At 40.6% G+C, this 12,142-nt stretch overlaps 1 protein-coding gene across 1 annotated transcript in view; it reads right to left on the bottom strand.

Moving 5' to 3' along the window:
- The window catches only part of reck (reversion-inducing-cysteine-rich protein with kazal motifs), a 177,087-nt gene that overhangs the window by 35,476 nt on the left and 129,469 nt on the right, over positions 1–12,142 (bottom strand). The window contains exons 19-20 of the mRNA XM_060824192.1: positions 11,659–11,781; positions 4,889–5,060 (exon numbers count right to left, since the gene is read on the bottom strand). Of these exons, the coding sequence (XP_060680175.1) occupies positions 4,889–5,060; positions 11,659–11,781 (295 nt within the window). The remainder of the gene's footprint in view (positions 1–4,888; positions 5,061–11,658; positions 11,782–12,142) is intronic.

The raw sequence follows: 12,142 nt of genomic DNA, 5'->3' as shown, positions 1-12,142 counted from the left end.
CTGATTCAGTATGTGGATGTACCTACTCGAGAAGGTGCAAATCTTGACCTACTCTTGGGAAATAAGGTGACTGAGGTGTCAGTGGGGGAGCACTTTGGGGCCAGCGACCATACTTCAATTTGTTTTAAAATATAGTGATGGAAAAGGACAGACCAGATCTAAAAGTTGAAGTTCCATCTTGGAGAAAGGCCAATTTTGACAGTATTTAGCAAGAACTTTCGAAAGCTGATTGGAGGCAGATGTTCGCAGGTAAAGGGACGGCTGGAAAATGGGAAGCCTTCAGAACTGAGATAACAAGAATCCAGAGAAAGTATATTCCTGTCAGGGTGAAAGGGAAGGCTGGTAGGTATAGGGAATGCTGGATGACTAAAGAAATTGAGGGTTTGGTTAAGAAAAAGAAGGAAGCATATGTCAGGTATAGACAGGATAGATCGAGTGAATCCTGAGAAGAGTATAAAGAAAGTAGGAGTATACTTAAGAGAGAAATCAGGAGAGCAAAACAGGGACATGAGATAGCTTTGGCAAATAGAATTAAGGAGAATCCGAAGGGTTTTTACAAATATGTTAAGGACAAAAGGGTAACTGGGGAGAAAATAGGGCCCCTCAAAGATCAACAAAGCGGCCTTTGTGTGGAGCCACAGAAAATGGGGGAGATATTAAATGAATATTTTGCATCAGTATATACTGTGGAAAAGGATATGGAAGATATAGACTGCAGGGAAATAGATGGTGACATCTTGCAAAATGTCCAGATTACAGAGGAGGAAGTGCTGGATGTCTTGAAACGGGTAAAGGCGGATAAATCGCCCAGGACCTGATCAGGTGTACCCGAGAACTCTGTGGGAAGCTAGAGAAGTGATTGCTGGGCCTCTTGCTGAGATATTTGTATCATCAACAGGTGAGGTGCCGGAAGACTGGAGGTTGGCAAACATGGTGCCGCTGTTTAAGGAGGGTGGTAAGGACAAGCAAGGGAACTATAGAAAAGTGAGCCTGGCATCAGTGGTGGGCAAATTGTTGGAGGGAATCCTGAGGGACAGGATGTACATGTATTTGGAAAGGCAAGGACTGATTAGGGATAGTCAACATGGCTTTGTGCGTGGGAAATCATGTCTCACAAACTTGATTGAGTTTTTTGAGGAAGTAACAAAGAGGATTGATGAGGGCAGAGCAGTAGATGTGATCTATATGGACTTCAGTCAGGCTTTCGACATGGTTTCCCATGGGAGACTGATTAGCAAGGTTAGATCTCATGGAATACAGGGAGAACTAGCCATTTGGATACAGAACTGGCTCAAAAGGTAGAAGACAGAGGGTGGTGGTGGAGGGTTTTTTTTCAGACTGGAGGCCTATGACCAGTGGAGTGCAACAAGGATCGGTGCTGGGCCCTCTACTTTTTGTCATTTATATAAATGATTTGGATGCGAGCATAAGAGATACAGTTAGTAAGTTTGCAGATGACACCAAAATTGGAGGTGTGGTGGACAGTGAAGAGAGTTACCTCAGATTACAACAGGATCTGGACCAGATGGGCCAATGGGCTGAGAAGTGGCAGATGGAGTTTAATTCAGATAAATGCGAGGTGCTGCATTTTGGGAAAGCAAATCTTATCAGGACTGATACACTGAATGGTAAGGTCCTCGGGGGTGTTGCTGAACAAAGAGACCTCGGAGTGCAGGTTCATAGCTCCTTGAAAGTGGAGTCACAGGTGGATAGGATAGTGAAGAAGGCATTTGGTATGCTTTCCTTTATTGGTCAGAGTATTGAATACAGGAGTTGGGAGGTCATGATGCAGGTGTACATGACATTGGTTAGGCCACTATTCGAATATTGCATGCAATTCTGGTCTCCTTCTTATCGGAAAGATGTTGTGAAACTTGAAAGGGTTCAGAAAAGATTTACAAACTTGTTGCCAGGGTTGGAGGATCTGAGTTACAGGGAGAGGCTGAATATGCTAGGGCTGTTTTCCCTGAAGCGTTGGAGGCTGAGGGGTGATCTTATAGAGGTTTACAAAATTACGAGGGGCATGGGTAGGATAAATAGACAAAGTCTAGTTCTGGACTCCCCTGGGGTCAGGGAGTCCAGAACTCGAGGGCATAGGTTTAGGGTGAGAGGGGAAAGATAGAAAAGAGATCTCAGGGGCAACTTTTTCACGCAGAGCGTGCTACGTGTATGGAATGAGCTGCCAGAGAATGTGGTGGAGGCTGGTACAATTGCAACATTTAAGAGGCATTTGGATGGGTATATGAATAGGAAAGGTTGAGGGATATGGGCCGGATGCTGGCAGGTGGGACTAGATTGGTCGGCATGGACGAGTTGCACCGAAGGGTCTGTTTCCATGCTGTACATCTCTATGATTCTAAGTTGGGACTGCACTCTTTGAAGAGAAGGCAACTGAGAGGAAATTTACACTGGTTTTCAAAATCAAAAGTAGGCTACGCAGAGTAGATCAGAAGAAGCTACTCCTGGTCGTTAAAGAGAAACAGTACAAGGGGACGTAGATTCAAAATGACGTACAATGCAAGGGTGATGCAAAGAAAACTTCTGAACAGACTAAGTCGTTAGGGTATGGAATGCACTGCCTGGAAATATGGCGGAGGCAGGTTTAGGATGATTAGATTAGATTCCCTGCAGTGTGGAAACAGGCCCTTCAGCCCAACAAGTCCACACCAACCCTCCAAAGAGTAACCCACCCAGAACCGTTTTCCTCTGACTCATGCACCTAACACTATGGGCAATTTAGCATGGCCAATTTACCTGACCTGCACATCTTTGGACTGTGGGAGGAAACCGGAGCACACAGAAAACTCACGCAGACACGGGGAGAACATGCAAACTCCACACAGACAATTGCCCAAGGGTGGAATGGAACCCAGGACCCTGACGCTATGAGGCAGCAGTGATAACCACTGAGGCACCGTGCCATCCGTTTAATTAAGGCATTCAGGAGGGTATTGGATAATTATTTGAATATAAATGATTTGCAGGGATATGGGGAAAAGCCTCAGTGTTGGCACAATGGGCCAAATCTCCTTCGACTCCTGTAACAATTTTGTGATTCAGTGAGGTAGATACAAGAGCAAAGGAGAGTGGCATTAGACCACAGGTCTCACATGGAGCATAGAATCAGCAGACGCTTTTATTCATCCGAGGGTCATGAGCGTTGTTGGGTGGCCAGCGTTTATTGCCTATCCCAAATTGCCGTTGAGAAGATGGTGAACTACCTTCTTGAAATGCTCCAGTTCACATGCTACAGGCTGACCCACAATGTCCTTGGGGATACTTCTCTATTCATTCCAACTGATCTATTAAGGCACAATGAATTAAATTCCAAAAACAAATGATTCTTATCAATTTCAAGGAGGTTCACATATGTCACATTTAACAAATAATGTAATCCTTTCATTGTCAAACTGTTTTGTGAACATTCAGCCTTGAACAAGTCACAATGTTCGGAGGCTGAAAAGTGACCTGGCGAAAGCCAACGGTCCAGAATACAGAAAATCTGAACATGTGCAGTTAAATGTGAAAATACAAAGACTACTATTGGAGGTATCTGCTCCCGGGTAGGATGTGATGTTGTGCTGGCTGACAAGCTCAATACCAAAATGTCCACAACAGTGGCCACAACTTCCACATGAGAAACATCTATAAATATTAAGCTAGTGTATTCAGGAATAAGTGAAGTCTTTAAATACCCTAATTTTAATTATTTTGGATTAACCTTTCTAACCATGAAGAAATAATTTTATAAATGTAGCATCACCTTTCCTCAGAAGAAAATTTGTGCTGGAAACTTTAAACCTTTTTTTTAAACTGATTATGCTTCTTTTGTCTCCTATTCCTATCTGTATTTCCCAATGTTTATTTTTTTCTTTGCACATTATTGATATTACCACCTTTATCTTGATTTGGACATTTCATTTCCAGTGAGAATACTTCAACCTGATTTGTGAAGACTTTCTGTATTGATTTATTGCTCAAAACTGCATCATGTCTCTCATTGAAAGTGCTGCATTGGGAAGTAGAGCAAAGAAGACAAAATCGACATCGATATGCCTATGAAAGAGCTAGAAGCAGTTGTCCTTCCTGCTCTGGCCATCCTATAGGTTTCTTTGCTGCTGAGAATAATCCAGTTCATTGACTTTGGTCTGCTAAATTTCTGTTCCCTTGTACGTGGCTTCATTCATCTCCTCAGTCATTCTCAAATTGAAACCAAATTCTGCACGTATATTGACTGATCCTTAGCTGAGCTTTAAACCATATTTCTGATCTGTTATTAAGATTCTGACTTTCAAATTAGTGACTGCGTTTGCATTCAACACTGACATTCTTACACATGCAAAATCAACCTCATGACTTTAAACAGTCTCTTTGATGGCTTCCCATCAACCACAAACTGCAGACGTCTCGTCTCCATCAATCCATCACCACCGACTCACCTTGGCTCTCAAATTCAAATCATTTCATGACCATGCTCCCATTCTTTTTTTGGTCATCTTCTACACCCTGTCCATTCCTCTAACTGGAACCTTAAAGCATTTCCCCCTTTCATTACCCAATCATAGACCAACAAAGCCTCAGCTGCCTTAGCAGTCCTGAAGAAAATCTTTGCAGAAACATTCCTTGCTACCCAACAGGCAGAATGCAAAGATTTACCAGACTCAAATGAGATTGAGTCATCAGGAAAATCAGATTACTGTAAATGACTAAACTCAAACGTTATAGCTATGTACGGCAAGTGTTCTTCTTTACAAGCACATATGTAAACTGCAGTCTCAAAAAACTGCCAACCCATACAAATCACTTTCTGACAAAAGTACAATAGAAAATTTGCTTGATGCTACAATTAATTTGAATAAAAATCAACTCATGAAGAAAATTTTGGTACCTTTGACTTTTGGAACATGGATTGGGAGTGCATGGATCTTTGGATTTACAAGGTCCAAATTCAAATTGATTGTCTTGCAGTCCAACACATCGTGCAATACAAGCACTTGGGTACGTACGTCCATTGTGAGCACAAACCGGTACAAATTGGTCAGCACAATTGCAGGGAAGACCTACAAAATGAACATTCTTTGTTATAAATCGTCATGTTTGTAACAAAAAGATAGTCTGTTATTTAGACTTTTTGCTTCCTCACACAGAATTGATTATTATACCATTCACAAACCCTGACATTTCTAAAAATCCCCAAGGCTTGGAGAATAACAGTCTATTCACCAACAGCACAACTGCCTTGGTCATTGTTTACAACTGTAAACATTTTGCACCTCCGTTCCAATAAACCCACCTGCACTTATTCCCAACCTTGAATCTTTAACAACCATGTTCACAGAGAATTTTGTAGCCAGACAGAATTCATAGCAGTTCACCGCTTCATTTCTCCATTTTAACAAACAATCTTATACAATTTCATTTCTAACACATCTCCAATTCAAATAGATATATTTTAATTTCAACTGTTTTATCGATGAGGAACAATTGTGGCATTATTTGATTCAGCATATGGAACTTCTTAAAACCTCATTTTCTGTAACATTTTTATCCATGCTGGAAAATGAATTATATTGTTGTGCTGTTTAAGATGTGTACGATGTAGTTTTTTTTTCCCCCACACAGGTTCAGTTAAAAATTAAATTATTGTTGTGCATGTGATGCATTTGCCGAGAGATCTGGCCACTGTATACTGTTATGGACTAGGCTAGACCACTCAAACCGTTCTTAAGCAGACAGCCCAGTTCATAGCTTTGCAATTTGTTTTGGTAAGTGTACAATGAAAATTACCTGGAGTAAGTTATCTAGGTTGACTAGTTTTAAAACAGACAAACATTTATTCACAACATTACACAATGAAACACAAAGTACAGAATGAAGAACTCCTACAGAACTCAGTCTATCCAAACTAGATGTAATTATGCTGTTCCAAATATACACAACAGTCCCAATAAGCAAACTCCCTTTAAAAACCAGTATCAATGGAACACATGCTTACAGCCGAGAGAGAGAGACAGTGAGAACTAAATTGCTCAGCTACAGAGCTGACCACTCCACTTTCATTACACAGGTCACTTCTAAAACATAGCCACTTTGGCCTGAAATCTCATCTGTTTACATATAAACAAAAGACTTCTCAAAATCCTTTTCATCTCTGTACCAAACTAGACTGATTGGTACCTGGCTGGTTTATTGCCCCTCTGAAAAACATCAAGGACAGAATACCCTTGAGCCAACAGACAGCTTTCAGGTAAAATAAGGACTAGCTTTGTGACAATACAACCAGATGAACTGGATTAAACTCAAACAGACCCCTCAATATTTTGGATTACTTTGTGCAAGTTTAAAATTAGTGATACAAAAATTGTTTAGGATGATAGATAAATTGGAAAAAAAGTCAGAAATGGGGCATTGGTACCTTAGTGAGCAGTGCAATACTCTTCATAAATAGACATATTTTCCTTGTTTCAACTGCTTCGATCATTTGTGCATTGCTAGCATGATTATTTTGCATGAGTAGGTAAAGATATGAAGTTGTGCAGTTTTCTTCATTTGCGAGTATTCATAATAAGGATTCTTTGAATGGGCAGACATCAGGTATTTCAGTGCTACACATTCTCAGTCAGTTCAGAATATTCAAGAAGATTAGTAGCTCAAGTTGTGGATAAGATTGTTGGCATGTTCACTGAGTGTATCTGGGCATATTGTGTCTTCTTGTTGTGGTCTGTCACGCAGGTATCATCGGACTATGCTTTTTGGGTATCCGTTGTTTCTGAAGACATTGTGTAGGTGTTCTTCTTCTGCTTTATATAGCTCTGGTGTACTGCAGTGTGTTGTGGCTCACTTGAGCTCAACAGGAAGACCAGATACACTGGCCACACTGCCATATATTAAAGAAATATCAGAAGTGACCACCAGACAACTCAGACCCTTGGATATCATGGGAGCCCACAGACCTACAACCACACCATGACAACTGCTAACAAGTATAAAGGATCCTATACCCACAACTAACAGGACCAACATTATATACAAAATACCGTGTAAAGACTACCAAAAACACTACATAGGGCAAACAGGAAGGAAATTAACCCCAGGGTATGTGAACACCAACTAGTCACCAGCTATCACTTGTATTACTTCACACAGACAATGAAGGACACCAATTCGACTGGGACAATATATACATCCTAGGTCAAGCCAAACAGAGACATGCACAGGAATTCCTGGAAGCCTGGCACTCAACCCAGAACTCCATTAACAAACATGAAGATGTGGACCCCACATACCAACAACTAAGAAAGAGAACCAGCAACAAAACTGGAAATGACACCACCAACCCCTGCAGAGCCAGACACATAAATAGCAAGCAGGATAGAACTGCTTCACCAGAGGTATACTGATGATGTTATCTAGCATGATGACAAAGTGTCTGTGGAAAAAAACTCACCAGCTCAGTGAGCAAGTCAACAATCTCAATACCAGTCAGTGTTTGTTAGAATCACATAACACTTTTTTCCAGTTTTGCTTAAAACCTGCAGAGATTTCTTTTATGGATTTCATGCATTTTACCATTTAGATAAAGCCTCAAAGCATTAAAGAGTTACAAGCCTTGAAGCAGTGATATCACTGCAGGATACAAGGAAAAACAAATGTTTCTTGGCTTATGCGTTCCAGGAAGTGGTCATTCTGCAATTACACAGAATTCCAGAGGATGATGGCCAAGTGCAGTACTCAGCATAGTCAGAAGTGGCAAAGAATGCACAATTAGACACTCCTTGGAACCAAGGTTACCACATTATTCACCATCAGCACAGACACCCAAGTCATTGTTTACAGACATAACCTGTATCTCCTTCCCAGTAAAACAGCCTGGGCCACCCTTTAAATGTCATTAACCAAGCCATTCAGGCTTTGTGAGCTCAGCACTAAATTGGTTTGTTTACTGGTGAGGATGACGGCACCGTGAAAAAGTGCAGTCCACAGCACATCCACAGAAGTTTTACGTCATAAACCATACTAGTGAAACTTTATTCAAAACATATTCATCAATTTAACTAAAAATCCTCAATTGGCATGGTAAGATGGGAACTAATTTCTCTAGAACATTCAAAATCAAATTCAAAATCTCTCAAACATTAGTCAGGAGTTTGAGATTACCAGTGACATTACCATTATGATATCATAAAGTTATTCAGGTTAAGAAGGGACTAGGAACATGGATCCAGGATACAGCATATTAGATTCTTCAGGTCTTGAAACAGTGGGGCCCTGGTATAAGGTGGATCACCAATTAGTGGGAAGGAGATAAAGGAGCAAATTTGCCCTTTCCTTAGTCGATCGATATTTTTCAGGAAGAGGTACAGTGGAGTTCTCCAGGGGTTGGATAATGGCACCCATATCTATTTTATGTTAACGATCTAGACATTGAAATGCAGGAGACAATTTCAGAATTTACAGATGATATAAAACTGGGAAAAACATAAGCTGGAAGGTTAAGTTGAACCTATTCAAGATAAGAGTGACACCTCAGATAGATTACTGTCCATAGTTCTCAAATCAAGCTTTAGGGAAAGGATGTGAATGTAGCAGAGGCCGTAAATGAGCTTTACAAGAATGTTTCCTGGGAGGATAAGTCACCTGGACCAGATGGACTACACTCCAGAGGTCTAAGGGAGATAGCTGAAGAGATAGCAGAGATGTTGGTGGTGATATTTCATGAATCGCTTGAATAAGGGAGCACCCAAGAGGACTGGATAATCACTAACGTGAGACCCCTGTTTAAAAAGGGAGTAAGGCAAAAGATGGAAAATTACAGTCCAATTTGCCTAACCTTGGTCGTAGGTAAGATCCTGGAATCCATTGTAAAGGATGAGATTTCTGAATACTTGGTAAAATAGACCATGGTTTTATCAAGGGGAGATCACGCCTGACAAATCTGCTAGAATTCTTTGAGAAGGTAGTGAACAGGTTAGACCAAGGAGAGCCGAAGGACGTTATCTACCTGGACTTCAAGAAGACTTTTCACAAGGTGGCGCACGAGAAGCTACTGATTAAGATAAAGGGCCCATGGTGTCAGAGGCAAGGTGCTAGCATGGATAGAAAGCAGAGAGTGGGAATAAAAGGGTCCTTCTCAGGATAGCAGCCAGTGACAAGTGGTGCTCTGCGAAGCTCAGTGTTGGGACTACAACTTTTCACTTTATACCTTAACCATCAAGATGAAGGAACTGAGGACACTGGCTAAGTTTCCAAATGATACAAAGATAGGTAGAGGGACAGGTAGCATTGAGGAGGTGGAGGATTTGGACAGGTTAGGAGAGTGGGCAAAGTAGTGGCAGATGGAGTTCAACATGGGAAAGTGTGAGGTCATGCACTTTGGTTAGAATAATATAGGCATGGACTATTTTCTCAATGGGGAGAAAATGCAGAAGTCTGAAGTGCAGAGAGACTTGGGAATTTTTGTCCAAGATTCTCTCAAGGTAAACTTGCAGGATGAGTCATGAGTTAGGAAGGCAATTACAATGCTGGCATTTATTTGAAGACTTGGTTATAAAAGTGGGTATGTACTTCTAAGGCTCTATAAGGCTCCGGTCAGACCACATTTGTGGGCCCCATATCTCCAGAAGGAAGCACTACCCCTGGAGTGTGTTCAGAGGTTCATGAGAACAGTCCCGGGTTTATACTCGATGGCTTAGATGGATGAGGGGGGATCTAATTGAAACATCCAGAATACTGGATTGTTTGGACAGAGTCAATGTTGGGAAAATGTTTCCATTAGTAGGAGAGACTAGGACCCAAGGGTATAGCCTTAGAATAAAGGAAAAACCTTTTAGACCTTCTTCAGCCAAAGAGAGCTCCATCTAAAGAATTCCTTGCCACAGAAGGCTCATTGAGTATATTTAACACTGAGATGGATGGGTTCTTGATTGTCAAGGGGTTCAAGGGTTATGGGGAGAAAGCAGGAGAATGGGGTTGAGAAATTGAGCCGTGATTGAATGGCAGAGCAGGTTCTGTGGGCTGAATGGCCTAATTTTTGTTCCTATATCTTATGGTCATGTTATCTTCACTTATGAAGATATATTGAAGAAGTTGTGACTGCTTTTCTTGGAAAAGAATGGGTGAAGAGGAGATTTGGATGATGTTTTCAAAAACATGAGCAAGTCAGGAGAGTGTAGACAGGAAAAACTGTTCTCACTCATGAAAAGATCAAGAACAAGAGGGCACTGATTTAAATGGACTTGCAAAAATAAATGTGATGTAAGAAAAATCCTTGCATGTGGATTGGGTCTGGAATACATATGGAAGTGTACTAGAAGCATTAGATGATTATTTTAATCAAGATAATCTGAAAGGTTATGGGAAAAGGGTGAGAGAATAGTACTAGAGGTAATATGTAAAATGATCATAACACTCAAAGTAGAAAATTTATTCGTGTATATGGGATGCATTCTTGTTGCCAAGGGATGCAAGAAAGGAAACACAGCAGACACTTTAGCCACAGTCTATGTATGGTCCTAGGACGTGGAAGTAGGCTAGAGGACTTGGAGGTGACGGATGTTATGCCCCATTTCAAATAAAAAGATATATTAGGAGTTGGAATGTCATGTTGCGGCTGCACAGGACATTGGTTAGGCCACTTTTATGATAATGCATTCAATTCTGGTCTCCCTGCTATACGAAAGATATTTGAGAAACTTGAAAGGGCTCAGAAAGGATTTATAAGGATGTTGCCAGGATTGGAAGGTTTGAGCTATAAGGATTGATTGATTAGACTGGGGCTATTTTACCTGTAACATCGGAGGCTGAGGGGTGACCTTATAGAGATTTATAAAATCTTGAGGGGCATGAATAAGGTAAGTACACAAGGTCTTTTCCTCAGAGTAGGAGAGTCCAAAACTAGAGGGCAAGGTTTAAGGTAGAGGGGAAATATTTAAAAAGGACCTAAGGGGCAACTTTTTCACACAGAGTGGGGCATGTATGTAATGAGCTGACAGAGGAAGTGGTGGAGGCTTACACAATTCCAACATTTAAAAGGGACCTGGATGAGAACATGAATATGATAGGTTTAGAGGGATATGGGCTGATCACTGGCAAATGGGACTAGATTAATTTGGGACGTATGGTTGGCTTGGACAAGTAGGACCACAGGATTTGTTTTCGTGCTGTACAGCTTTATGATTATGACTAAGTCAGAATTTAAGAATCTAGATAGCCAAAGGTTGATCATGGAACTCCTGGAGGCAATAATCTGGAAGAATACCTGCAGTAGCAGAGGTCAATAAATGATAACCATTATGAAATTTGAAGAGCTATGGGAAAGACAGATAAGTGGGACTATTAGGAACCTTGCTGGCTATCAATAAATTGTATCAGTGCACTCTCGATTCAATGATATGCAATGGCATCAGGACAAGATTCTGGCTTATATTCTTGGAAAGGTATTGCCATCACAACAAAGCACTTAAATAAATTTAACAGTGTCATCTCAAACATGAAAGTATTAACCGTAAAAGCATGCCATGAAAAATCACATCCTAGCATCTCTTAATGGCACAGTTTTGATTTTCCCCACACAAAAGTTCAAGAAAACCTTAAAAGTAATAAATTAACTTTTTTGTAGTCTAATTTTTAAAAATATCATGAACTTATTAAAATTCTGACCTGTGAACATACTCCGATCTGTTTGAGAACTGTATTCACTCAAACACTGACGGTTTGAACAAATTAGCTCCCCAGCAAAACATGAGCATATGTTGCAGTCCACTTTAAAAGATGTTCCATGACCTGTGGGACAAAGAGAAAAAGCAGTATGAAAAATTCAGAATCGCTCCAACATAATGAGATTATACTGATAACGTTATAGAATTCTGTCAAGAAATTTCAAATTGGTCAGAGGCAACAGAAAATTAAGAACGTTTCACTTTTGAAAGTACTATTTGAACTTATGTAAGGTCATAATTATCATTGCAGCAAGTATTTTAACACATTTAGTCGTCACATATCAGATGTCTCATGAAGGGTAGATAAGGTCTGTATAACAGTCAAGCTGTCAAGTTCTTAAGTTCTCAGACCTTTAAAATATAAAAAGGAAACGAGCTGCCTCTGCCAATTAAATCTCAGTCCAGACAGGTAGATTCTGATTGGA

This window comes from Hemiscyllium ocellatum, chromosome 4, assembly GCF_020745735.1.
Source record: "Hemiscyllium ocellatum isolate sHemOce1 chromosome 4, sHemOce1.pat.X.cur, whole genome shotgun sequence".
Classification (NCBI taxonomy): domain Eukaryota; kingdom Metazoa; phylum Chordata; class Chondrichthyes; order Orectolobiformes; family Hemiscylliidae; genus Hemiscyllium; species Hemiscyllium ocellatum.
This window is presented reverse-complemented; position numbering and strand designations above follow the sequence as displayed.